The following is a 22,777-nucleotide window of genomic DNA, read 5'->3' as shown; positions in this document are numbered from 1 at the left end:
GCCACTAGAGGTGATGTTGCTCACCAAGCTCCACAACACCTGCTGACTTCAAAGGAGGTTGTCTGAGTGTCTCACATGCTCCGAGAGGTATCAGGTATGTGTAAGCAACACTGAGGATGTGGAAATGTTATTCAGATAAGGGATGGTTAAAGCTGGTCCTAACTGACATAGTCAGAGAATCCCTCTGGGAAGAGCATTTCTGTGAGCACAAGAGTTGTGGAAGATGTATTCATTTGTGTGGTACCACAGTGAAGAGAAAATGGTACAAGAGGCCAGACGATAGCCCATGAGATTAATGAGGAACTCTCTACACCTGAATGCCTGAAAGGCAAACTACCCAAGGACCTGCAAGGATGTACAAAAAGTCCTCCACTTGTAGAAGGGGGACATACCTTCATGCCAAAGGTTTGTCAGAGGGCTCACCTGGTCTCCAACTACAAAACATGGGCTGTCTGGCAGTCAGGTTCAGAGGGGCATCTACTGTAGAAATAGATGAAGCAGAAGGATGCTGCTCAGCCAACCTCTCCCTAGGCCTGGTCTTCTGTGGAGTCTTTGATCATGATATCACGTGTAGGGTCAAAGAGTTGCCAACCCTTGAAGTCCAAGCATGTCAAATGATTTTTGGATGTAGCATCAGCATTTTATCATCATAACCAGCCAGTATTGTGAATCTGAATGCACAGCGGAACATACATTTTGATGCTAGTAATACAACCCCAATTCCAAAAAAGTTGGGATGCTGTGTAAAACCTACATAAAAACAGAATACAATGATTTGCAAATCTCATAAACTGAGATTTTGTTTACAATAGAAAATAGAAAACATATTGAATGTTTAAACTGCGAAAATGTACCATTTAAAAAAAAAAGGTAATTTTGAAATTGATGGCTGCAACACGTCTCAAAAAATTGGGACAGGGCAATAAAAAGCTGGCAAAAGTAAGTGGTCGTAATAAGGAAGAGCTGGAAGAACATTTTGCAACTAGACTCAGAGAGTCTCTGAAGTAAAGATGTACAGAGGTTCACCTATCTGTGAAAAGCAGCATCTAAAAATTGTCGGACAATTTCAGAATATTCCTCCTCGGAAAATTGCACAGACTTTAAATATATCATAATCTACAGTACATAATATCATCAAAAGATTCAGAGAATCTGGAGAAATCTGTGTGCAAGGAACAAGGCCAAAACACAATATTGGACATCACTGCATGGGCTCAGGAATACTTTGAAAAATCACTGCTTGTGAACTAGGGATGCACCAATACCAAGTGCCGTACTCGGTACAAGTACAAGTACATGTACAGATACTTTTCAAGCTCCAAGACTAGACAAGTACTGATACTTGGCCAAGTAATTACAAGTACAAGTACTGATACATTTATTGTCATGTGAGTTTTTCTAAAACAATATCGACTAATGATTTCAGGACAGCAGTGGAGCGCCTGAACTAAATTTAGTGCACAGAAACAGAATATAATACACAATTTTTTAGTAACATATAAAAGATGGGGTCACGTCGGGTAAATAGAGACCAAAACATGTCAAGCCTTAAAACTGCATTTGCCCGTGAAAGCGCAAAAAACTTTAAATACCCCAAATTTCCCACGGCGAACATTTTAAACGCTTTTGCCGGTCTTTAATTTAGTGCGAACAGTGATTAATGGCTCTAAAATTATTGCTCTCACGCCCACCTTCGTGGCGATATGCAACATGTGTAGCGCAATTGTCGTTTGTGCATGTAGGAATAGCGATGCGTGGTTGCGTCTGTATTTTTTGCATTTATTTTTAAACACTTTTTTTTAGGGATGCAAAACAACTAATCGGCATAATCGATTATAATCGATTATTGAAAAAGTTGTCAACTTTTTCTATAAATCGATTAATCGGCTTCCGATCAGTTGGCCCTGTTCACAGCTCCACACGTACACTAACCTTATTGCTATTACATAGGGAGCTAAAAAGCTCTCTATGTAACAGCAAACAGGATGTGACAGGTCCTCTTTGTGGAGACATCAGGGGCCTCCCAGACCCCTAACGGGCCCCCTAAGAAGATGATGTACAGACGCCGGATCACTTGCACATATACAGCAAATCGCCTGCTGTTTAAAACGATATCAGGAACACAGCTGCTGCAGCAGCAGCCGCCGCGTTCTTGGTATAACCATTTAAAGCGGATGACGTGTATTTCCGTGAATCCGCCTGAAGTGGTTAGAGAAGTTGTTCTGGGACCAGGGGAGGCAAAATATAAGCAGATTAAACTACAGATTTAAAACAAGCCCTCATTCACCTTTGTTTATTCGAGAAATTAAAATTTCACATCAGAAAATACTGAAATCTTAAGCTGGCCATACACCTTACAAACATCGCACGACTTTCGTTGTGCGATGGTTGTAAGGTCATTAAAATTTCGTACGCCCTGCCCATCTTGGACAGGCAGATCGTACTTGCGAACATCGCAAGCCCTTCCTGCTGAGGTGCGGGTTCCTGATGATTGCAATGCTGAGCGGGCAGTGTGCGCTTGCGCTCCCTGGCCCGTGCGTCTATCGTCTTCCGAAAACGGTAACCCCTGCACGCTGGCAGCTTTTCCAGCGTGCTAGGAAGACGAAAGTTGTGCGACCGTACAGTAGATGCGGTTGCACGCTGCCCATTATCGTACGATAATGGGCAGGTGTATGGGCACCTTTAGCTTTTTTTCTATGAGTGTGGACCTTGGCAGAATGACAGCCCATTAATGTCAACACACAGCAGGTGTTTCTAAGCCATTAGAAACCCCAGACTGAAACCTGACTTTGGAGTCTCTGTTGTGATCTTTGCGAATTTTGTTAAATAAATACATCACAGTACAAGCTGCTAGAGAGGCGAGTGAGGGCTTGTTTTTAGTGGCCATAGTATGGGCAGAGGTGCACTTTAGCGCTGGATTCAGCACATAAGATATGTGCGTTAACAAGTGTTTTTGTGCGCATTACTGTGCGTTGAATTAAGGCAACCCATTCAACTAAATGGATTGGCAACATACCTGAGAAACAAAACAGGCATCAATCATTTTTAGCAACGCAACACATCACAACTCACTGTAGTGTGCTTCCATGAGACATGGTGCGCTGCAAAGCAGGTGCGTTGGTAAGGTATATCATGTGCAATGATGCATCCCAGTGCACCAATGAACATTTCTTTGCAGGTTAATGCTTGCGATGTTGCAGCTCAATAGTGTTAACCCAACCTTACAGCAAAACAAACGTTGAGTTAAACCCAGTGAATGAACTCTGACTTCTAAAGCCCCAGACCATTAGATGCAAGTCCTCTTACTCCACTCTCACATCCCCTGAGCTATTACGATTTTTTTTTGAATCTTTATCTTCTACCAGCTTTTGTCCAACAGTAATTTTCCCCTTTTATGTGGATTTAATCCTTAAAGCCAAAGAGGAAATGTAAGGGAACTGGAGTCTATGACTGTCAATATTTCTATTGCGCTGAAAGCTCTAAAATGTTTCATATGCAAGCAGTTACAGTGCAGGTACTTACCTCTAATACATATCCAGCAATCAGACTTTTTATTGTGTTTTGCAAGTTCCTCTTCTGTCACCTCAATTAATCTTCCTCTTAGGCCTGTTAAATCTTTGCTGCTACTTTTTACTCTAACCCAATCCATCAGACTCCTTCCAGGCTTCAGCGGTGTCTGAAACAAAATATATTGTAATCAAATGTTTGTTGTTTTCTTCTGCAGCCTCTTTCACCATTTTAATGTGGTTTCGGTGCTTTCAAAAGCACCTTTAAAAGGGCCTATGTAGATCAGCAACCAAGGGCATCTGAATCAGTACACTCCTAGGTCGGTAGTTAACCCTTGCAGTACAGGGGTAGACCCACTGCATATGTAACTTTTTCTAAAACCTGGAGTTCCTTAAAGTGACATTAAACCCTCAGATTTTTTAACATAAACCAATACTGTAATGTGTGCCTTACTGTAATCCATGGTTGTTTCCCTTCTCTTTGCTGCTCTTGCTTTTAAATCTGTATCTGTTCTCATGCTGGGCAGAACTTCTGTTTTGCAGCAGACTGCCTTGTCTCAGGAATGGATACACGGTGTCTGTGTGTAGGTTCACAACCTGAGCCAGCACTACAGGAAGAGGCACTCAGCTGCAAAGGGAAGTTCTCCCCAAGCATGAGAAGACATGAGGATTTAAAAGAGCAGCAAATAGAAGGGAAACAACCATGATTACAGTAAGGCACACATTACAGTATTGGTTTATGTTAAAAAATCTGAGGGTTTAATGTCACTTTAATGGTGAAAACAAATTCGTGCAACTCTGTCTCCGAACCTTCCCAAATCATAAACATGCTATCAATGTATCTTCTCCAATGCCGCACATGCTTTTAAAAGGGGGCTGAGGGGAAGATACTTTTTTCTTTAACATTCTCCACAAACGGATTTGCAAATGACAGGGCTGCTGAACTCCCCATTTCTGTACCTCGGATTTGTTTGTAATATGTATATTCAAAATAAAAATAAATTGTTCTCAAGCACAAGGTCTAAATCAGTTAATAAGAACGCAGCATGAATTCAGAGGGGAAATAATAGAACAGGTGCCCAGAGAATACGGAAAAGGCCATCCCTGTGACACCAAGAAGCATATTGGATACATACACTCCGCATGAGCAGAAATAGAGGGTAATTCTACTTTCTCGCCAAGTATGAAAAAATTAAATTACCCACGCAAATCTGCCCCCTCTTAGTTAGCGTGGTCAGGTCATCCCCACACAGCTACCTCCTCATGTATCACTTGCCCCTCCCTTTTAATTTGAAAGCCCTCTCGGGCAGGGCCCACATTACCATCTTGTCTTGATTTGTATTGTGATTGTAATGTCTTCCTTATATTGCAAAGTGCTGCGCACACTGTTAGCGCTATATAAATCCTGTATAATAATATTATTATTATTATAACTGTAGGTACCTGAACAAGGACTTTCATTGTATGATCACAAGGAATTTTTTTAATGGATGACTTTTAAAATTACATTACCATGTAAAACACTTCCTTAAAAGAGAACTATGGGGTAAGTGTTTTTCTCCATAGTTCTCTTAAGGGTCACTGGAGGACATATACTGTACTAGCGCCCTCCCGTGACCCAAAGCTCAGTATATCGCGAGCAGGGAGCCGTGACTGACAATCACTGTTCTCTACAGGGAGATGATCGAGAAGTGATCGAGCGACGCTATGTGTTCGCTCACTCCCCGATCTATTGAGCCGAAGTGTGACAGTTTCATTGTCACACGTCGGCTCAAACTATGAGGTTGAGTGATTTTCACTCACCTCATAGTACTCCTTTGAGTAGACAGAAAGACATACATGTGCATAGCTCAAAGAGTAAAATACCTTCTATAACAGGAGGTACAACATTTTAAACAAAGGGCTACTGTCATTCGGACTGTTCAGGGGCCAGACTGTAGCCAATAGGAGTAAAACAAAATGCCCAGGCAGCTGAGGTCAGAGGGTGTGTTGGCAGTCAGTGGGATAAACATGATATACGGTGAGAAAGAAAAACAATATGTCCCGTGTCAGCAGTCGGTAGGAGTAAAAAAAATGCCCCTGCATGTGGGGGTCTTCTGATTGCAGGGGTAGCATGCCATAGTTTGAGGACCACTGTTCTATAATTACTTTGTTTATTTAGAAGATCAGTAACAAGCATTACCGAGAACTGCTTATTGACATAGCTATAATTTTTTGTTCAATTACATAAAAACCACAGCAAAACAATTAGTCTTCTCTGTAAGAAATATAAACAAAACACAAATTACATTTGAAAGGACACAACCTCCTAGTATAAACACAGCACTTTAGTTTTCATTATTATGTTGCTTTAAAAAAAAAAATAACAAAGAAGTTGCAGAATTGTGATGAAACACAGCAAGACATTACATAAAAAGGTTTAAGAACAAGCTGGCTGTGCTAATAGCGGAAATGTACTGTAGAATGCATAGAATAGAGACGGTAATTAATGATTTCAAAGCAGAACTAAAATATTATTTTATTAACCCCTTAATGACAAAGGTGAAAACAAACATTGAAAGAGAACTATGGGGTAATCTTTTTTTCCTCATAGTTCTCTTCGGGGTCAGAGGAGGACATATACTTATTTCCTCCCATGACCCAAAGCTCAGTATATAGTGAGCTATTCCCCTATATACTGAGACATGCCGCAGCCGAGGCGGATCCCGACAATACTGTCGAGACTCACCCCACTGGCTGATAGGCAGAGCCCGCTGTCAATCTAGAGACAGAGCCAGCTATGTCCGCCCCGTCCATTCCTCCAATCAACATTCCTGAAACCATTCTTGCAGTGTGGCAGGGAGCATTATCCTTCTGAAAGACACTGCTATCAAGGAATACCGTTTTCATTAAGGGGTCAGCAACAATGTTTAGGCAGGTGGTACGTGTCAAAGTAACATCCACATGAATGGCAGGACCCAAGGTTTCCAAACAGAACATCACCCAAAGCGTTTTGATTCGTACGAAAACACCACTAATCCATCAATTTTCGTTCCATTAAAAAAAAAAATTCGAGCCTGACCGATCGGGGAAATTCAGCTAGTTGTACAGTAATTCTGATTGTTCACTTCCCATCAACTGGCCGATTATCGTACGACAACCCGATCTCATTCATTTTTCGAACGATAACCGTAAGGTGTATGGGCACCTTAAGAGGGGAATTCCCCTCACTTTGGGAGATTTCCCCTAACTTCCTGTTGCATCTCTAGGACATGAAGTGGGGGGGAATTTCCCCAGTAGTACATAGACTGCATTAAATAACCTGGCAAGGGTTTTAACCCTTCCCTACTCCATCCAAAACTAACAAAAAAAAGTTGTGTCTACACATACACTTTAATTTGCACTTTCTTAGACAGAGTAACACCATGGTATTTTTACTGAAATTACAAGTGCCCGTGTTTATATTGTTTGAATCAAATTTGCAGCTGGGGATATGAAAGAGCAGCCACACACTGTAACAAAGAGGAGAGAGTTAGCTATAGCCATACCTTGTTTCGACCACCTGCAGACACCCTTTGCTGGGAATTGGGGACAGGGAATGATGGTGTAGGGACGTTCAGCATCTTGTCAATCAGAAAATGCTCAAGCTTGTAGATAGATATGTACAAACACAACTGTCACGTATAACAGAACTGGTTATATATGAGGCATCAAAGAGACATGATGTTAATCCTCAGAAACGAACTATGAAGTAATAGTTAGTTCCTCTACACCCTGACAGCCCAAACACTGAAGTCCCCGAGCCGGACAAGTGACACATGCCCCGCCTATCTAAATATTAAAGGCTCAATACACATGAACGCGACTGTAACTCTGATGTCTCCAAAGAGGAAGCCATTTTCTTGGTGCTGCTCCCGGTCAGGCTATTGACTTTGGTCTCTGAAAACATGGCTGCCTCCGTAGACGTGCAGGTAATTAATAGAAGACATATTTAAAACCATAGTGCTTGAAATGTCAGCCGCACGAGGCGGAACTGAAGAGAACGTCATAGAGCTTATGTGAGGCTTAAGTCGCGTTTTCTTTTACAGTGCTCGCTTCCGTGTGACAGGGTTTTATTTAATGCAGATATTCATTTACGTCACTACATGCATGCAAAGTGGGTGTGGCCGCTGCGCCCCACCTCTTCCGGTTTTCTGTCGAGAATGCCGACCCAGTTCAATTTGCTGACCTCAGCATCTGCTCTTACGCACAGATGGGATTAAGGAGGAAATAGGCATTTATTTAAAGAGTATTCATTTGTAATTTTGACCGTTGATAATATGCCATCCATGGCAGTAAATGATGGATGGCATTTTATGCACATTCACTGTCACAACATCGTAAGAATTTACATTACAATGTAATTCCTTACGATGTTAATTGTGAATGTGCATAACATGCCATCCATCATTTATGGCCACGGATGACATATTATCAACGGTCACAATTAAGATTAAAACAAAATACTTAAATTTAAATACAATAAATGCCTTTTTCCTTGTTAATCCCATCTGTGCACAAGCGCAGATGCTAAGGTCGGCAAATTCAATCGGGTCGGCGTTCATGGGCTGTGCCAGATCTCAGGGGGGCTGTGCAGGATCAGCCTGCAAAACCCCCCACAGATCCTGCACAGCCCTCCTGAGATCTGACAGACTGCAGGATCTGTGGGGGGCTTTGCCAGATCTCAGGGGGGCTGTGCAGGATCAGCCTGCAAAACCCCCCACAGATCCTGCACAGCCCTCCTGAGATCTGACAGACTGCAGGATCTGTGGGGGGCTTTGCCAGATCTCAGGGGGGCTGTGCAGGATCAGCCTGCAAAACCCCCCACAGATCCTGCACAGCCCTCCTGAGATCTGACAGACTGCAGGATCTGTGGGGGGCTTTGCCAGATCTCAGGGGGGCTGTGCAGGATCAGCCTGCAAAACCCCCCACAGATCCTGCACAGCCCTCCTGAGATCTGACAGACTGCAGGATCTGTGGGGGGCTTTGCAGGGTCTTGGGCCTCACCACAAATCTCAGAGCTCACCACAAATCCTGCTAAGCCCCCCTGAGACCACAGCTTTCCTGCTATGCTAATAGCGGAACATGTCAAAAGCTGGATACAGCGTTTGCACTGTATCCAGCGACTGACAGGTCACGCAAAAAGTATTAAATTGAATCTACAGATACAGATGTTGCTTTCTTGTACTTTGGAAATTTAATTTGTTGCATGCGTGAATGGCTCACTGCTTTTCAGTAAGCAAGGAGATAAATGTCAAATTCCAGCCATCAATGGAATTTCATTATTGGTGAGAACATTTCAACCATCAAGGCAAGGGTCCTTAAACTTATTAAACAGGGGGCCAGTTCACTGTCCCTCAGACATTGTTGTGGATCGGATCATAGTTTGAAAGAGGTGGGGGGCGTGGCTGTGGTGCCATTGACTTTAATGCACCGCCACGGCCCCTCCTGTCCCAGAACGAAAGGGGAACTTTAGTGAGTGATTGCTGTGCGTGCCAGCAGCTGCCGCTCTGGAATGCACCACAATTGGTGTGAATAAGCCCTTACTTAGAGGGTATGTATAAATATTTTTAGCAACTTTTTTAATAAATAAAAAATATTTTTAATACAATTAATTTTTCTTAGCCTGGGACATGTACCAGCATGATTTGTTATTATTTTCTACAGCTCAAGTATTTGTTATTTATTCAAATGAATGGGCATGTAGACTGCCCTGTCTTACCTCTTGACGGCGGCGTGCAGCTTTTGGAGAGGCAGGGAGATGACATCACGTCATATCCCAGCTCTCTTCTTATTGGCCGCCCTCCAGGAGCCTGTGCTGGCGTGCGCCCAAAGTTGGTGCTGGCGTTACGCTGCTAAAGAAAGCCTGGCATTTGATTTGCCAGGCTTCCGTACGTCCCGTGCCTCAGCGTTGCTGAAAGGGCGCAGCTGCGCAGGCCAAACATAGAAGCTGTCAGGCCACTAGGACAGCCTGTGTCTCTTCCCCAACACCCAGGCGGGTCCGGAGGAATGCCGATCTCTCCCGGGACCCCACCGGCGGCCGGTCGATTGATTGCTATATGTTGTTTAGGGCGGCTGGGCCTATTTTAAGGTAGGGGCTCCCTTAGCCCCTACGTTAATCTGGCCCTGACTAGGGTTGCCACCTTTTCTTCAAGCCAAACCCGAACAGTGTAGCACCTCGCGGCAATTTTTTGGTAAAGTATACAGTATGCATATATTTTGTAAATAAATAACATTGGAGGTAATCACAACTTTCCAAAAGGTGAAGCCGGTTTCCTAGGCAATCAGGAAGCCAGGCGGCACGTCATGACCCGCCTCTCGACTTCCTGATTGGCTAGGAAGCTGGTTTCACTTGTTCCTAGGCAGCTTGGCTTCCTGACCAATCAGGAGGCAGTTCATTACATGCCACCCGGCTTCCTGATTGGTTAGGAAGCCAGCTTCCTAGCCAATCGGTAAGCCAGGAAGCGGGTCATAACCTACCGCCCGGCTTCCTGATTGGAAAGGAAGCCGGCTCCATGCTCCCTCTGCACTGCTGGACAGAGGGAGAACTCCCTTTGACCGGAAGTTCCGGTATGGGGGGTAAGTATCAGAGCATTTGGACGAGTACGTGTACTTGCCCAAATACTCTGTATCGGCACCGATACTAGTATCAGTATCGGTGCATTCCTAGTGGAAATCCATTTTTTTGATAGTTGTCATTCAAACGACAAGCGCATTCCTGAAGCTGGCCATACAGCTTACAATTATCTGCAGATTTTCTGTGGTCAGATGGAAAAGGTGCAACAGATTCCTCCAGCTACACTTAACTGTGTGGATGAAGTAATCTCCACCTAGGCCAATCTGTTACACTTTTTACATCTGACCACAGAAAATCTGCAGATAATTGTAAGGTGTATGGGCACCTTTAGCCTGATGAAGGGCACCCTGCGCGGCCCCAAACACGCTTGTCGTTTTAATGACACTATCAATAAAATGGATGTTGCACTAACATGGAATTTGGACATCTGTTTTGAAAGATATGTACTATTGCACATAAAAGATGCCCCCACTAGGCTGCTGGAGGATGATTTCTCCCTCGCCCCCTCTCTCTCTGATCTAACTTCCTCTCACTAACAGGAGAGAAACAGTGAGAGGAAGGGAGTGAAGACAGCGCCACCCGGTGCTCGCCACCCGCTGCCTGCCGCCAGGAGCGGACTAGGTTTAGGACCCTGGTGGGCCGGATCTGGCCCGCGGATCGTAGTTTGAGGACCCCTGCATTATTGCACTAGGTGGATATATGAAGGCAGACCCCTCCACATAGAAAGCAGCTTGTTAAAGGACGCTCCAGGTTTTCAAACTCTATACTATTGGCAAATGAGAACTTAGAAGTAATAAGCACATTTGAAAAAAATTTACTGCTTTGACAGAAAAATAAATGACATTAAGGTAATTTTATAAAGGTTTGTGCAGATTATGTATCATATAATGTACTTTTCAATTTGACTGCATTATTGTTTTTATTAAGAACATAAGAAAAGCACTTTCAATTTAAAGTTAGATGACACATTCTGAATCCAGCCATTCCCTTTTCAAGCTCGAGATACAAATTTTAAAATAATTGGCTTCTTGGGCTGCATGAAACCTTGAGTGCTCAACTCCATAGGGATCTGTAAACAGTAGAAACATAAAAAATATATTGTAAGCACCACAAAACAAATCCAGTAAAACAAAATATATTCGGCAATAAAGGATATTTGTTTAAAATCATTATAACTGAATGTTCCTGTTTATTATTTATTACATTCGTTTAGATGGTTAGTCACAAAGCTGCCAAAGGCAGCCAAGTGAATAACCGAGCCGAAATGGACAGAGCCGAAGAACGTTCGGCTACTCACTTCAGCTCTGAAATCAGCCGTACATCGGCTCTGTACGGCTGCCTTCGGTCAGCCGGACCAATCATGCTCTGCAGAAGGATCTGAATAGTCTGAGTCGAAGCTTTGGCAGCTCACTCGCTGCCGTTCCCCCTTGTTGTCAGTCGTAGGTGCCAAACGGCAGGGAGTGAATAGCCGAGCGGCATTCTGCTCAGCTATTCTGCTCGTCAGCTCCGAGGTAGCGAGCAGAATAAAAAAAAAATAAAAGAATGAGAAAAAAATATTTAAACATTTTTTTAATTTAAAAAAAAGGAAAATAAAAAATAAGAAAATGAGAAAAAAAATGAAAGAAAATAAAAAATAATTTTAAGAAACCCGCTGCAACCCGACCGCACGTGAGTGGCACTCAGCTCGGCTTTTCTCCTCGCTATCTCCGAGGTAGCAAAGAGAATAGAAAAAAATTGTAAATAAATGAAATAAAAATGTTTAAAAATGCTTTAAATAAATGTAAAAGGGAAATTTTCAAAAAGTTAACAAAATAATAAAAGCATTTTTTAAAAGAAAATTTAAAAAAACCCCGGCATGGGGTCCCCCTTCCAAAACCATACCAGATCCTTTAGGTCTGGTAGGAAAGTTAGTAAGGACCCCTTAAAAAGAAAAAAAAAACGTGGGGTTCCCCCTCAAAGTCATACCAGGCCCTTAAGGTCTGGTAGGAATTTAAAGGAGGAACCCCACCCCCGATAATAGTGAGGGAAAAAACATGGGGTCCCCCCTAAAATTCCAAACCAGACCCTTGATCTGAGCACAGGCCTGGCAGGTCAAGAAAGAGGGGGGGGGCGAGCGAGCGTCCCCTACACCCCCCCTCCTCCCTGCCATACCAGGCCACATGGCCTCTGCACTGGGAAGGTGCTTTTCCAGGGTCGCACCTGGAAAAGCACCTTGTCCCCATGCCGATGGGGACAAGGGCCTCTTACCCACAAGCCCTGATGAGGTTGTGCTGAGTAAATAAATATCCAACATATCAAGCTTAAACATTGTGTGTGTCCTTGAAATGGCGAAAAAATACAGAACCCTAAATTGTCCATATGCAAAGTTTTAAAAGCCTGGTCATCAGTTTAGAGTTAACCATGAACATTGGTCCTATAATTATTGCATTTACTCTAGCGCACGTGGCGAGAATATCAGCGAATGGATGTTAGCTGATCTCTCTCCCTGCTACCCGCCGACCCCCGTGGTGCCGGTTCCAGGCCCACAGGAGGGGCAGCAGAGCCTAGGAAGCAAGGGAGGGGGGCTCTGTTTACCAGCCCCTAGTTGGGGAGATTTTCACTCACTTTAATTTCTAGTTACAGCACAGGAAGTCAGAGAGAATTTCCAATATAGGAACACAAACAGCAAAAGAACTGATAGAGATTATAAGCCTTCCTCATGCTATTAAATCAATGCTCTTGTTGCTGAGTCCCCAACAGGGATTTAGATAGCAGCAAAAACCTGGCCCTACAGAGAATGTGAGGGGAGATCTGCCCAACTGAAACATACATAAATAAAAACACAAAACGGGTCCTAGACCTCTCCTATTCTATCCAAAACAATACATCCTTCCAGTTTAACTAAACGGATGATAATACTTCACCTGACTACATGATATGTAAATCTTTAGATAGAGATGGATAATGCTATCTTTATAATAAGTGTAGAGAGTTAGCTAACCAGGGTGTCTTTACAGGGTCGACAAATGAAGTGCTGGAGGATGGCAGCCGTTGCTACTTTCATGCTTAGCATAGCAAATCTCATTCCAATGCAGTTTCGAGGTCCATCTCCAAAGGGCAGGAAGGTGTATGGAGTGTAATTTTCTCTGTTTTCCTTGCTAAACCTGTAGAAAAATACATTACTGCCTAATTAAAAATATCGGGATGTTTCAAAACAAGGAAATGCAAAGTAGAAATGTTGCACACAGTAATAAGCCTCCTTTCATGTTCTAAACTACACTGTGACAGGCATGCTATGCGCATAAACAGAGGCGAAGCTAAACATTCCATCACCCGGGGCAAAGACTCAGAGTTGCGCCAAATTGTTTCAAATCGACTGTAATGCACCTAATTGCTCTGTCAGGATCTCAACTGCAGAGGCGGGTAGCATCAACTGGAGCACGTCTCCTGGTTGAGTTGATTCTATAATTAGTGATATCAGACGGAGCTTCAGGCGTCACTCTCAATCATAAAACGGAGAGTTTGAAGCTACCAGCATCATATGTCACCGATCTAAGCTAAACTATGGTTGGTATGGAAAATGTTCCTGGGAGCCGTGAGAGTGGTATATAAACAGCAGTTAATGGCACAGCAGTATTTAAGCACAGTATATATATATATATATATAGCAGTTGATGGCACAGCAGTTTTGAAGCACAGTATATATATAGCAGTTGACAATATATATATATCAGTTGATGCCACAGCAGTGGTAGAGGACAGCGTTTACACAGCAGTTGTGCTAGTAACAGTAATCAGGCAGACTGTACAGGCAACAGGAATTGCTATGGCAGTAGTCTCTATAAGTCAGAGTACACTGACTATGGTACTTGCGGTACTTGAAGAAAACAACCCTCCACGGGTGGTCCAGAGAGGCAGGTTGTAGGTGAGCGGTTCCGTCCCGGTTCGGCTGTAACAAGATGTGTCCCAGGTGAGCTAGCAGGGCGCACACTCTAATTAGTGGAACGCCGCTGCTATGCTCGTTTCCTGTATATATAGGCCGCCTTGAGTGGACGGGGTATGACGGCGTCTTGCGGCCATTGCGTTCCACTGTGGAACGCAAGCCGCTTGTCTCTCAATGGGAAACGTCGGCGTTGCGCTCCAGGATGGAACGCATGACGCCGATTTCATTACAGCACCCCCCTCCTAAGGGAACCCCTCCGGGGTACCCCAGAAGGGTAGGGTCGGTCGGGGTGCCGATCGCGGAACAACCGCTTGATGCGTGGTGCGTGCACATCCCGTTCTTCTTCCCACGAGTCATCGTGCGGACCGTATCCCTTCCACCGTATCAGGTACTGAAGGATCCCCCTCCTCCTCCTAGAGTCCAGGATTTCCTCAACCTCAAACTCTTCCTCCCCCTGTACAATAACAGGGGGCGAGGGCGGAGGCACCCTATTTGGGAAAGGGTTCGGACGGAAAGGTTTGAGGAGGGAGACATGAAAGGTGGGGTGCACTTGCAGTCTATGAGGGAGTAAGAGTCTCATAGTGTTTGGGTTGATTACTTTTTCGATCTTGAAGGGCCCCAAAAACTGCTTCCCTAATTTTTTGGAAGGGGTCCCCAATCTCAGGTTCTTGGTTGAGAGCCAAACTGTGTCCCCTTCTTGATATTGTGGACTCTCTCTCCTCCGCTGGTCATAGTAAAACTTTTGACGGTTTTGGGCGTGCAGTAAGTTCTCCTTCAGGGCCACGAGGGTCTTGCGTAAGGTGGTCATATAATCCTCGCTGGCAGGGACATTCGTGGGGAGGCCTGCTGTTTTGAGAAAATCGCCAATTCTTTTAATTACATGTATGATGGATATCATGGACAGCATCAGCAGCACTGTATTCTGGCATCATACATTTTACATACAGCAGCAGCACCCCATCTGATTCATTACAACTTGTAGGAAGGCTTTTCTAGATAGTTTTGGCTATGATTCCTGATTTTTATCGAGAGGTAATAAGCCTGAGCTGAAAGGCACAATTTTCGAGCCACAACGGATTTAAAAGCATGGGAAATTTACTCTTCAAACAAAATAAAGCTGAAGCTGCAACTTCATACAAATTGGCCAGGGGTATAACAGTTCAGTAGTACCGTTTTTGGCATTTACTTTCGTAATACCAAACTGCATTGTCCTAAGTTTAATAAAATGTCAAAGCAAAGTACATAAAACACTTCAAAACCACAACCCCACATTTCCTGAACTCTCTCCCACCTCTGTATCTGCTATTATTCTGAAAATATTCAAAATATAGACTTCAGGTATGTGTTTGGTAGAAATTGGCCAGTGTTCACACAGAATGCGAGCATTTGGACAGGCGGCAAATTAAGAAACTCTGTCTTTTTTTAATGTAACTGCTGCTGAAAGCACAAATGTGCTCTGAAACTCCTGCCTGCAACAAATCAGTTGTGGTAAATGCATCAGCCATTTGGGTACAACATTCATAAGGAAGGACATCTTTTCCTCCTCCTCCTCAAGGGCACACAACAGCCATTTTACATTGTACAGCTAATGTTTTTGTGGCCTGTGCTACACCATAGAGGCAGGTACCCAGCTGCCATGACTTTGACCTGCAGGACATATCCTGCCTTCCACTAGCATGTTAATTGCTATGAGGCAACAGGAGGCAAAGTAGGAATACAAGGAGAAAGAGTGTGTAGGCACTGGCAGTGAGGAGGAGGAAACCTTTTGGGAAGGCTTCAAGGGGGACGTTTCACCCCTCCTCAATACACAGGGGAAAAAATTTGGAGGATCTACTGCCACCATCCAAAAGGGAGCCTAAAATCACCCACTCTGAGGATGTGGCGTAAATAAACTCTTTGCCATATTTCCTGATGATGGCAGGATCCCCTGCACTGGGGACATAGCCACACAGGCAAAGCTTCCCTTTGTTTGCAGAGCACCACAGATTTATCGCCCCACTGCCATAGGTGCCATTACATTTAGAAAATTAATTTTGTTTAAAAAAAATGGACACATAGGCCTAAAGTGTTTTTAAACAGTATGTACAGGTTAAAATGTTTTAATAACACTAAGGCCCCATTCACACCAGGTCAGTTCGGTCGTGCGGATATTTCTGCGCTGAACTGCCGACAAGAACAACCTCATACTGTAATGCACCTAATTGCTCTGTCAGGATCTCAACTGCAGAGGCGGGTAGCATCAACTGGAGCACGTCTCCTGGTTGAGTTGATTCTATAATTAGTGATATCAGACGGAGCTTCAGGCGTCACTCTCAATCATAAAACGGAGAGTTTGAAGCTACCAGCATCATATGTCACCGATCTAAGCTAAACTATGGTTGGTATGGAAAATGTTCCTGGGAGCCGTGAGAGTGGTATATAAACAGCAGTTAATGGCACAGCAGTATTTAAGCACAGTATATATATATATGTAGCAGTTGATGGCACAGCAGTTTTGAAGCACAGTATATATATAGCAGTTGACAATATATATATATGAGTTGATGCCACAGCAGTGGTAGAGGACAGCATTTACACAGCAGTTGTGCTAGTAACAGCAATCAGGCAGACTGTACAGGCAACAGGAATTGCTATGGCAGTAGTCTCTATAAGTCAGAGTACACTGACTATGGTACTTGCGGTACTTGAAGAAAACAACCCTCCACGGGTGGTCCAGAGAGGCAGGCTGTAGGTGAGCGGTTCCGTCCCGGTTCGGGTGTACAAGATCTGTCCCAGGTGAGCTAGCAGGGCGCACACTCTATTAGTGGAACGCCGCTGCTATGCTCGTTTCCTGTATATATAGGCCGCCTTGAGTGGACGAGGTATGACGGCGTCTTGCGGCCGTTGCGCTCCACTGTGGAACGCAAGCCGCTCGTCTCTCAATGGGAAACGTCGGCGTTGCGCTCCAGGTTGGAACGCATGACGCCGATTTCATTACATAGACTCATTCTCCAGTGCTGCTTTGTTAATTTAGGAGCCGTTTCTGGGCTCACTTCTATTTTCCCTCCGGCTAGAGAGAATTACAAATCCCAGCAATACATTATACAGAAATACAGAATACCATCAGAGGTGTGACACACAGTACAGAGGTCAGCGGTGGGATGAAGAGTGTAGGGGTCAGCAGTGTGACGCACAGTACAGATGTCAGCGGTGTGAACCACAGTGCAAAGGTCAGTGGTGGGATGCACAGTGCAGAGGTCGACGGTGTGATGCAGTGTGTAGAGGTCAGAAGTGTGACACAGAGGTCAGCGTTGTGACGTGCAGTGCAGAGGTCAGAGATGTGACACACAGTACAGATGTCAGTGGTGGGACGCACAGTATAGATATCAGCGGTGGGATGCAGAATACAGATGTCAGCTGTGTGATGCACAGTACAGATGTCAGCGGTGGGGCGCACAGTACAGATGTCAGCGGTGGGACGCACAGTACAGATGTCAGCGGTGTGACGCACGGTACAAATGTCAGTGGTGGGACGCAAAGTACAGATGTCAGCGGTGGGACGCAAACTACAGAAGTCAGCACTCAGCAGTGACACGCAGAGTGCAGATGTCAGAGGTGTCATGCACAGTACAGAAGTCAGTGGAGGGACGCACAGTACAGATGCCAGTGGTGTGATGCACAGTACAGATGTCAGCGGTGTGATGCAAAGTACAGATGTCAGCGGTGGGGCGCATAGTGCAGATGTCAGCGCTGGAAGGCACCGGTGTCAGCAGTGGGACGCACAGTGAAGATGTCAGTTGTGGGACACAGTATGGATGTCAGCGGTGTGATGCACAGTACAGATGTCAGCGGTGTGACACACAGTGCAGAGGTCAGAGATGTGACACACAGTGCAGATGTAAGCGGTGGGACGCACAGTACAGATGTCAGTGGTGGGATGCATAAAGGGACTTACAGTGCACACAGTTGCTCTGTCCTCATGCTCTATTCCTCTCCTGGTGATGGTGGGGGGAGCAACGACGTTGCCTCCATATTCTAAGGTGATGCCTCCAGCCGCCTCCTTGTCCCGATTTCATGTCCTGCTCTCCTCCTCTGTGCCAACCAATGGAAGCCTCCCTCCCAGCCTATGGCAGCTGAAGTGGAAGGAGGAAGCTGCAGGTGGTCGCTGAGGAGCCTGATCACCGAAGCGGGCATCTACCAAGGCAGCTGAACCGTCTTCGCTCCACCCCGGCCACAGCTGCTACAGAACAGCCGAGAAGGGAGAGCTGGCACAAGGGATCACTGCCGCAGCGGAAGCTTTTTTGAACATTTCTTCCCCCTAGACCTGCCGGTGGCGACCCCCCTAATGCGGCCAGTGGCGGTGCCCCCCAGTTTCGGCGCTGCACATAAAGCTTTCAGTAACTTATGTGGTTACTTACTATGGACTACAGTAGTCTTTTTTCAGGATATTAAAGGGTTATAGTGTTATAATATATATAAAACCTAGAATGTTTGATCAGATCTGGTATTGAAGAAATGGAGCTTCAGTATGCTAAGTGACACTAAACTCAGGAGCTAAAACTTAAAAACTAATTCAAGTACCTTAACTATTAATATAAATGTAGCTTCACTGTGTATCACTCGGCTGTAGATCCTCAAATCATCTCTAAATTTGTGCCGACACTGTCCTTCCTTCTGGAGGGTGATAGACTACAATCGCAAGTTAAATTTACTAATTTGTATTGAAATTGTAGTCTATGGCGGAAGTGAGCTTGGAGCTGTGGTTACTTTACAACACACACAGAGATCATGGAGAACAAAAGTTGCCACCCTCCAGAAGGACAGTGCTGGCACCAACTCAGAGATGATTTGAGGATCTACAGCCGAGTGATACACAAATAAGAATTTTTTTTTCTAAAAGTGAAGGTACATGAATGCATTTTTAAGATTTAACTCCTGAGTTATGTGTCACTTTAAAAGTAGTACATACTATATTATAATACTATTTTTGTTTAGGATGTTTTCTATTCACTATCAGTAAGTTGTTTTTTGTGTGAATAAACTCATAGGCTGATTGCATACATGTCCTACTTCCTAAAATAAAAATCAGAATCTGACTAGTTTTATATGGGCAACAAACAATTTCAAATAAAGATAATCCAGTGCAGGTTTATAGATGACCACATATTTGACTGAGTCAGTTCATTCAGCATGACTTTTGGCAGTGAGTTGCAGTATAGCAGTTAACATATTTGACAAAACTGGTGACAAAACAACCTCCACAGAGTGGTCCAAAGGAAGAACCAAAGATTGAGTCAGATGCCTTTGCGACATCTGGAGATAACATCACGACTATCTGTGTATATTGTAGTAGCCTACTTGATGTATAATGATAATTATAACTATTCTCAGTCTTGTCTGCAATATATATCCAGTATCTTAATGTCATCTTGAAGGAGGGAAATAGGAATGTAAGATTCTATTAAGGAAATAAATATAAGAACTTTATCTCTTTACCTTTCAGGCCGGAACTCCTCGGGTTCTGGCCAGTATTCTGGATCGTTATGCAACACATATGCTGGGATCATACAGACCATCCCTCTTGGTATGGTAACACCATTGATTTCAACAGTTTGCTTTGAAATCCTTTCCACTCTTCCTGCAGGAGGGTACATGCGGAGAGTTTCCTGAATCACCATATCCAGATATTCCATTTGCATCAGAATGTCATAGGTGGGGCTGGCCTGAGAGGGTGACATTAATTAAGTAAACATAGGTGAAAAAAACTCTCACTTTAATACATATCCAAATTTTAACTGGATGATATGTAGATTATTAAAGCCCTCTGTATTATAAACAATTACCACTTCTAGAAGAACAAAACTGGGACAGTTCTCACCCCAAATCAACAGGAAGTGTATGAACAAGAACCATGACAGAATCATAATGAGGGGAATTTATCAAACCTGGAGCACAAAAGATCTGGAGCAGCTGTGCATGGCAACCAATCATTCTCTATCTTTCATTCTCAACGTTTAACTGAACAAACTAAAGAGAGAAGTTGATTGGATGCTATGGGCAACTGCTCCAGATTCTGTCTGCTCCACTTTTGATAAATCCCCTCAATGTATCCTGATGTATGCTATATACCCTACAGATCAATATAACACGTTCAGGCTGAGAAATGCAAAATTATATTTGTTTTGTAATAAAAATCTGATTTTTGTTCTTATTGTTATGTCTGTTTGTTTAAGTCCATTGAGGGACTTGGATATATGAGTTAAATTACCACCTTCCAGAAGTGTAGATGCTGCCAAACAAGAAAAATTGGTCAGCCCCTTTATAAGCCTGCCCTCATGTCTCAATTTAATGAGCAAGCAGTACATAAGATGGAGCTGAGCAGCATGAAAAATAATTCCCTATGCTCTTCAGCACCATGTAGTGGCCATGCTGTGGCATTTTCTGAATGTTACATTCAATCTGGAAAGAAAATATATTAAGAACTTAGTTTTTGCCTCTATTGGCGCAGAATGAACATTCTCAGAGATTGACAGGGCGATTGGCTCTGCAGATTGTTTGTAAATACACCCCTTGGTATGGCCGAGATGAGGAAAATGCATCCAACCTCTTAGAACACTGGGAAAAACCCCTGACAATTGGAGGCAGCGTTATAAGAAACTGGTTTTACCATTTGTTTGCCACTGACAAAACCTTCTGAAGGCAGCAGTATAACCCATACATCCAAGAATTATTACATTCCTGTGTCCCTCAATAAAGAAACCCAATTTTCATAACAGTATAATTTCTATAAGTACGTTCCTTTCTGTAAGTACCTGAATTTTGCTTGGTATCAATCTCTTGTGCAGCAAAACTTAGATTGAAAAAGGGAGGGGCATCAAAAGGGGGCAGTCAGGTATGTTGCATATGCATGTGTTAACAAAAAACATGCTGATAGCAGAAGAGGGCAACGGGACAGTGGGATGGGTGGCTGTTGCTCAGTTACAGTCCAGTCACGGGCTGGGAAGGGGGTTAATTCACTTTATTTCCTAACTGCAGAAGAGAAAGATCAGTTTACCAGCCAGAGCTGTGTAAATTTCAGCAGACTGGATGACAGATTTAGCTGTTTGCCAAAAGTTCATCTTTACTGTTTTGAACATTATTTGGTTGTAATGAGTAGGATCAAGAAATGTTTAGGCAACTGCAGATCCTATCAGACACTGCGAGGTGCAGATTCATGGGGAAAGGCCTTCTGGTCTGGGTGATATTATTCTGCTAAACTTTACAATGTTTATTTATGTACATGGTTTGTGAGGGGAAAAAAGGATATTTTTGTGGTCAGGTCTAATAAAAGTTCTGTTTGTAGTAAACCCGTAATAATGTCTCTGGCTAGCTTTACAGACAATATGGTGAATTTTCTGAACCAACCACTTTCTTCACAGTACATTTTTTAATTGACGTTATACAAAATTACAAATGGTAAAAAAGACATTGCTCTCTCTTTCAGCTTACTACACAAGTACTCAATGCATATTAAAATGTACACAGTAATGCTATCAGTGCTATAAGAGCCTGCACCCTTGCTAGACAAGCCCATAGTTGGAAAAGGGAGAAAAGGGGTTAAAGGCTAGAAGAGAATCTGGAAAGGAAAAGAGAAGGATAAGGAGGAGGTGCCAAGAGAAGGGGGAAGGCATCAGGACTGATGAGGTGAAACTTTCTAGCAGGGGTTAAGCATATTGGATCCATGGTAAACAGATGGAAAGAAGGGGAAGGCATCAGGACTGATGTGGGGAAACTTTCTAGCAGGAGTGAAGCATGGGCATATTGGTTCCATGGTAAACAGATGGAAAGAAGGGGGAAGGCATCAGGACTGATGTGGTGAAACTTTCTAGCAGGAGTGAAGCATGGGCATATTGGATCCATGGTAAACAGATGGAAAGAAGAGGGAATTCCAAAGTCTGACAGTTTTCACATGTGTGAATTCATTATAAGAAGCTAACCACTGTTGTTCCAAGAATGTTTTTAACTGCAGTATCCTTGCTTAGGACCCTCTAACACAATAGATCTATTATGTTTCTGCATTGTAGTTACATGGAAATTATCTTCCATATCTATCTGATCCAGTTGTATCACCTACTCTATACTGCTCCACATGTCTGAATACAAACGGCTGCTCGATGTGACTGTCCCTGTTTAGGGCTGTGCTGGCCTGCAGTCAGATCATGCCTACAAATGCAACCCCCCTATACTGTCTACAGCCAGTTTCAATCACTTCAGTTTTGATTACTGCTTGATAATAACAACAAGCGATAGATTGCTAGCAAAAGTGATCTATTGCTGCAGAGGTAACTGGGTCTGGATAATGTCCATCTGTACCTCATTCAGTTCCCTGTGAGAAAAAACAAAATACAAAAAATTTCAAATGCAAAATGAAATAATAATATATTAAAATTAAGGTACTCCCAGTAAAAATGTAAATTACACATGTAAAGCTTCTTATCATGAGGCAGATTATTACCTTGCTGGGCAGATATAAGTCAACTTCCTCCTGAAGTTTTTGTTGTACATCAGGATGTGTTGCCAGGTTATAAAATAGACTGGTCAGTGTCGAACTAGTGGTCTCATATCCAGCGAGTATAAAAACAACAGATTGGGCCATTATTTCTGAATCTGTCAGTGCTGTAAAGATGGATTCAAGGCTTGTTAGAGCACAGATAAATATGTCTTTATTAGCACTAACTACAGCAAGTCCTCATATTCTTAAGCTGGCCATACACTGCTTAGATTTTCAAAAGAACT

The 22,777-nt window shown here is 43.5% G+C and overlaps 2 protein-coding genes across 2 annotated transcripts in view; both read right to left on the bottom strand.

The window, feature by feature from the left end:
- LOC108787153 (cytochrome b5 reductase 4) overlaps positions 1-7,275 on the bottom strand; it is a 78,712-nt gene extending 71,437 nt beyond the window's left edge. Inside the window, exons 1-2 of the mRNA XM_018556626.1 lie at positions 7,034-7,275; positions 3,523-3,676 (exon numbers count right to left, since the gene is read on the bottom strand). Of these exons, the coding sequence (XP_018412128.1) occupies positions 3,523-3,676; positions 7,034-7,108 (229 nt within the window). The 5' untranslated portion in view covers positions 7,109-7,275. The remainder of the gene's footprint in view (positions 1-3,522; positions 3,677-7,033) is intronic.
- A 3,791-nt stretch (positions 7,276-11,066) lies between these two features.
- Positions 11,067-22,777, bottom strand: part of LOC108787152 (cytochrome P450 3A19-like) — a 38,860-nt gene continuing 27,149 nt past the window's right edge. Inside the window, exons 3-6 of the mRNA XM_018556625.1 lie at positions 22,497-22,657; positions 19,499-19,725; positions 13,082-13,244; positions 11,067-11,170 (exon numbers count right to left, since the gene is read on the bottom strand). Of these exons, the coding sequence (XP_018412127.1) occupies positions 11,093-11,170; positions 13,082-13,244; positions 19,499-19,725; positions 22,497-22,657 (629 nt within the window). The 3' untranslated portion in view covers positions 11,067-11,092. The remainder of the gene's footprint in view (positions 11,171-13,081; positions 13,245-19,498; positions 19,726-22,496; positions 22,658-22,777) is intronic.

Source organism: Nanorana parkeri, unplaced genomic scaffold (assembly GCF_000935625.1).
Source record: "Nanorana parkeri isolate BGI_ZX_2015 unplaced genomic scaffold, ASM93562v1 scaffold244, whole genome shotgun sequence".
NCBI classification, from domain to species: Eukaryota; Metazoa; Chordata; class Amphibia; order Anura; family Dicroglossidae; genus Nanorana; species Nanorana parkeri.
The sequence above is the reverse complement of the archived record's forward strand: the minus strand, read 5'-3'. Positions and strand labels throughout refer to the sequence as shown.